Raw genomic sequence first — 6,144 nt, 5'->3', positions numbered from 1 at the left:
GTCTGATGAAAAGTTTTCTTCGAAACTAATTTATCTTTATGGAACTTTTATAGAAGAACGGATTATATATATTTTCCATGCACATTTTGTGTTGGTATTATTATTATTATATTATATAATATTATATACACGATGACGGAGTATAAAACTATAATAATTCCGATATATGCTGAAAATAATTCACGTTACTATGATATCTAGATGTGATATAGATAAAAATAATAAATCATGTTTAACTCTCCTCTCTCTAAACTTTCGGTTTTGTAATTTTTGTTTTTCCATTATATACAAGATGATATCGTTTCGATAAAAACAAAAGTGAAATTGAATTGCCATCGACCTATATTTGCGACAAGTACAGATTGAAATCAAGTATGTCCTGTCAATCGCTGATCGCTTGACATCTGAATGGCTCTTCATAACACAGGTACCATTATTACACGCTTATTATCGTTCTATTATTGCGAATTAGTTCGCAATACAGACATTCAAAAAAAAATATTTTTTTATTTACGCACCGTGATAAAAAATTTGTGAAATAAAAATACGATAGTACGATTTAGCAAATAGTCTTAAATAAATATAAATGTGTGTGCGACCAAGTAATGGAATCTTACAATCGAGACATTGGGTAAACGACTGCATTACGTGATAGGACAGCCAACTACAGAGTATAATACGATAATCACGATTCAAGTGAATCGTAAAGAACAGAAGGAAGTTATTTGATTCGGATAAGCCTTCGTAGAGCAGATCGAAACAGCGCTCTTTAACGTATTATTAATTTACTTTTTGGAAATAGAGAGAGCGAATTAATATCGATATGCATTTGCGTTATACTTGCAACAACAAATTATACCTATTCTCAAAGAATATTAAATCAACGACCACACTATCATTATGTAGATACTAGAATTTCTTTCTTTTATGTAACTGTGTAAGGTATACTATTCTGTAAAAATAATGAACATATATAAAGTGGGTACATTTATCATGTTATATGTATAATAGCGTATGTGCTCTTTTGTAGACATATCAACCCAAGAAGGAAATGAGTCGTCGTCGGTGAACAAAATATCGATCGTTATATTCTACAGCGATATTAAATATCAACGAATTATAAAAAATTCTATTGAGAATTCTGGCGCAATAGAAATTCCACTCCTCCTTTCTTCAACAAGGAAAAAAACAGAATTGTCAGACGAATTCCTATTCGACAGGTCGAACAAATTACATGGCAACAAACATTGCGGCTTCTTTCTATCGATTTAAGAAGAACGAACAAAACTGCATAAGGACTCAATATACACAGACGTAATTTCCCATGCGACACGTTCCAAGTCGACATACGATTGATGATTCTTAATGAGAACGTTTTTCTTCCATTATTTATTCAAGTTTCTTTAAGTCAGGATATAGTACAAATTTACTGAACAAGCAATTAACTTCACGAACTAAAGAAGCAACATTAATTTCCATTCATTGATCAACGCAATGTAATGATTTCATAATAATGAAATACTAAAAAGTGATTGGAAAAGTATAATTATATTTCTTTAAATAATATGTAGTAGAGCCAGAAAAAATTTTTGTTAAAATATTTAGAAAACCTAAATAAAAAATAATTTGTTGATTACATTTCGAAACTAAATTTGATAGAAAAACGCGTGTTTAAATATCAATATATTTGTATTATACCTATTGTATATTATTAATGTAATAATTGTCATTATAATATTATTGGTCTTAATATTTTATATGATTTACATAAATATACTATATTTAGCATCGCGGTCACTTTCTGGAAATTTAGAATTCTTTGATTCTGATATAATGTTAGAAATTCAAAATTTTAAGATAAAATTCCTATATATTCCATCATTTTTGTATATATAATTTTCACAATTACATCCAATTGTACAATATTTTCCACCCTCAACACACCAAGCTTATACTTTCCGTAAAGAAATGTGAAAAGAAGTAAAACGATTCTTTGACAAGCAATTTGGTCACTTAACCCTTGTCGAAATACCATTATCTATGATCATTCAAGCGAACAATAATTTGGAAAGAGCACAATACCTTTTGGAATAGCATACCTGTTGCTGTTTTAAAGAAATATGTTCGTGCATTCTACAAAACATATTTCAAGATAATGGAAAAAAGCGCGCATGCGATATATAAAGTTAAATAATAATTCTTGGAATAGTATGTATTGTTTTTTGTTTCTCGATTATTTTTATACGCTGTATATAGAAGTCGTACTTAGAAGCTATTTATTATTCCAACTTGCAATCGATGATGGAAACAATGGAAATAGGACATTCGCTTCTCCGAGTTCAATACACCTACCTGTTAGTTTGCGAATATATTTCCAATGTCTCCATGGACGATTAATTTAAATAAATATACATTTATATTATATCACGTTATTTAATTTCAATTTAAATTAATAGGTAGAAAAAATATTTTTATACTAATCAATATAAAATAATGTTTGTATCAAATAAATAATATTTATATATATTAAAAAATATTTATGTATCAAACAAATAATATTTCTGTATTAAAAAATATGTATGTATCATTTGTAGATATTCTTAAATAAGCATTGTTTAGTAATTAAATTATAATTTTTTTATATAAAAATTGTTCATGTTATGTTGAGACAAATATTTATGTTCAGACAAATCTTCGTTTCAATACAAGTAAAAATCAAAGCATATATAGAAATTTTACATTAAAATATAGGTTTCTAAAAATCGATATCGTATTATAAAATAAATTGTATGTTACTAAGAAAAACAATATCATATTTTTTCATCAAAATTATTTAAATTAAATATGAGTAAATGTGATTAAAATCAATTTGAAAACTAAGTTCATTTGTCTGATGCTTTAGAAATATCGAATTATTCGTTTGAAAGAGATAATTTGCAAATGCAAACGACACGTGTCACATAAGGTGGCTCGAGAAAGATTCATATCAGTTTAAAACAAGCTTGCGAGTTGTTTCTGAAATAAATTACCCTACTTCGAAAGGTACTACTTACAGGGCGTGTAAAGAACACGCGCGTGTAATCGATAGATATGTACTATCCCTTTTTAAGCATATAGATTTATGAAAAGCGACTAGAGGAGCAAGTGTTATTCTTATTTTAAAGTTATTTAATGGGTTATTTTATAAATCGATTCAATATTTGCATATTATATAAATTTTTTTTTAATAAACTGTGATTTTAGATAAATTTTCCTATTCTATTTGTAAGACCTTTATGCTTTTATTGATCTTTGAACGAATAGTTAGTGGTAAAGCAGAACACATCAGAATCGACTATAGGATCACCAATTGTTGATAAACATTATTAATATTGTTTAATTCGTCCAAATGAAAATTCCAGAATTAGTCGAAACATATTATAAGTGTTTGCGATTGCCGTATTTTATTCTCGGTGACAGTTAGACAGATTATTCTGGATGAATCATCCAGGACAAAGATACTCATCATGCAGAGGTACTTACCTTCAGTTGTTCCTGACGACGATATGCGCGCAGCATCAACTCTTTCCGCTCGTCTTCTGACATTACTGGCTCTCTTGCTGGTTTTCCAGATCCTCTCTTCTGCAGCTTTACAATCACCTTGGTCTTCTCGTTATTCCCTAGAAAGTCCTTTATTTTCCTCCCCAGTAATAGCTCCTTTCCGGAGAACCACAGTTGAGCCAATTGCACATCGATTACCTGCGACAAATGTACGCCTTTCTAAATGTCAACGAAGATGTCGCTAATCTTTGTTTATTTTTTTCACAAGCAATATAAAAGATTATATAATTACAAAGATTAAGATTTCTTTTAAACGTGTTGCTAAACATTATTTAGAAAATGTTAAAAAAACGATATATTAGAATTATTTAAACATCTCTTTCCGCGATGAAAGAATACTTAACACAAGGATACTTCTAAATAATATTTTTTAAACCATTGTATTATCTCGTGTCTTATATATCAATATATTATCGATATGTATCGATTATTAATTTTCAAAAGCGTGTACCTCAAGAGATGCTTGAGTACCGGTGAGATCCTCTGTATTCTCAAATTCTTTACGTATCACATCGTGTGGCGGAAGCCCCATCGGATAAACGATCATCACGGCACCTCTTAATATATCCAGAGCCTCTTGAACTGTCTTTTGCGTGACCAATTTCTCTTGTTGCACTAGTTTCTATAAGTGTGCAAAATAATGTTAACAAATTTGTTAATAATCGGGCCATGTCAAAAAATATGAAATGTAACAAATCGAATTGCATTTACTTTTGATGTCATAGCACGTGCTTCCTCGACAGTTTTCTTCAACACCTCCTGCATCTTTTCGTTAGGCTGTCTACCATTTCTACGACCTGCGTTTATTTAAATTTAGTCTTAATTCATCATGTAAGTAAAACACAAGCTATCTTGAACAATATTTACTTGACCATTTTCCAAAACAAAACTTTGTATTGATTTATAAACATTTTTAAAGAAGTAAGAAGTAAGAGAGATGTTTAGTATCAATTAGAAAAAGAAATAATTATAATATTATATAATTTTTGAAAAAACTAGACAACACAAGCGCGCGCTGCGCGCGCGTCATTTCCTTTTCTAAAAAAGGCGTGTTTTATCGATCCTTTTCTAAAAAAAAAGCGTGTTATATCGATCCCCTTTCTAAATAAGGCATGTTATTGACATTGTTGTCGTTTTCCCGCGATGCTGATTGGCTCTCTGTCGATTCGCGTTGTGTGTTATATTCGTAGCATCGAAAGGCTGTCATCACGAGGGTTAGCAGTGACCAGTTTGACAGTTAGTCCAAAATAAAATAAAATAAAATAAAATAATAATATGTTTTAAATAATATGTTATAATACTTTAAACTTGATTAATATTTTTGACATTCACGTTGTGTGTTATATTTGAAGCATGAAAAGGCAGTCATCGTGAGGGTTAGCAGTTAGCAGTTTGACAGTTAGTCCAAAATAAAATTAAATAAAATAATGACATGTTTTAAATAATATGTTATAATACTTTAAATTTTGATTAATATTTTCGCGGACAAGAGGCAACAATACTTGCGAGAATCGACTTAATGTCTTTTTTAGAAAAAGACTAGAATAACACAAGCGCGCGTTATGCCATTCCTCGATTTTATTAAAAAAAGTATGATGTATTTATATAAAGTTTGTTTAAACTTCATTAATATTTTTTTTCAGAAATCAGATGATTAAAGCATTACATTGCCAATTAAATTTTAAAATAAAAATATGTTATAAAAATTAAAATAATATATAATTCCTTAAACACGATTAATATTTTTTGCCAGAAATCAGCTGATAGCTGTTATAAATATTAATCGAGTTTAAGGAATTATATATTACATTATTTAAAACATATTATTTTAAATGTTATAACATATTCTTATTTTAAAAATGAATTAGCAAATTAACGTTTTAATCAGCTGATTTCTGTAACAAAAATATTAATCGAGGATAAGATATTACAACATATTAATTACAATATACTGCTATTTTAATTTTTATAACATATTACTATTTTAAAATTTAATTATCTTCCTATATTAATATTTTTTAATATATTTATTTAATTAAGAAGTAGTATATTTATTAAGTTAAGAATAGAAGTGAGACATGAATACAAATTTACAATTAAGGTTTCGTAGATATAATTTTTAAAACAAAAATTATTTTCTTAATTAGAGTCACAAATATATTTCGTCCGACACTTTTCGATAATCTTGATATAATTCGAATTTTTGGCTCGTCTCAAAATATTAGAAATCGGTACTTTTTTACCGCTGACCCTATGCGACGCAACATTATTTTATGTATATCAAGTTAAAAAATTTGTACGCTGGTGTCTGTTTGGTACCAAATGATTCTGTAATGAATGTACTATTAAAATGTATAATCGATGAATTTTTGGCTCGTCTTAAAATATTGGAAATCTATACTTTTTACCGCTGACCCTATGCGACGCAACCTTATTTTATGTATATCAAGTTAAAAAATTTGTACGCTGGTGTCTGTTTGGTACCAAATGATTCTATAATCAATGTACTATTAAAATGTATAATCGATGAATTTTTGGCTCGTC

The 6,144-nt window shown here is 28.5% G+C and overlaps 1 protein-coding gene across 1 annotated transcript in view; it reads right to left on the bottom strand.

The window, feature by feature from the left end:
- Window positions 1-3,253: 3,253 nt before the first annotated feature.
- LOC145941093 (cilia- and flagella-associated protein 298-like) overlaps window positions 3,254-6,144 on the bottom strand; it is an 80,530-nt gene continuing 77,639 nt past the window's right edge. The window contains exons 3-6 of the mRNA XM_083046953.1: window positions 4,312-4,397; window positions 4,052-4,222; window positions 3,523-3,738; window positions 3,254-3,334 (exon numbers count right to left, since the gene is read on the bottom strand). Of these exons, the coding sequence (XP_082903079.1) occupies window positions 3,254-3,334; window positions 3,523-3,738; window positions 4,052-4,222; window positions 4,312-4,397 (554 nt within the window). The remainder of the gene's footprint in view (window positions 3,335-3,522; window positions 3,739-4,051; window positions 4,223-4,311; window positions 4,398-6,144) is intronic.

This window comes from Prenolepis imparis, unplaced genomic scaffold (genome assembly GCF_030444845.1).
Source record: "Prenolepis imparis isolate NDT839.2.m4 unplaced genomic scaffold, iyPreImpa1.0 SCAF_1, whole genome shotgun sequence".
Taxonomy (NCBI): Eukaryota; Metazoa; Arthropoda; class Insecta; order Hymenoptera; family Formicidae; genus Prenolepis; species Prenolepis imparis.
The sequence above is the reverse complement of the archived record's forward strand: the minus strand, read 5'-3'. Positions and strand labels throughout refer to the sequence as shown.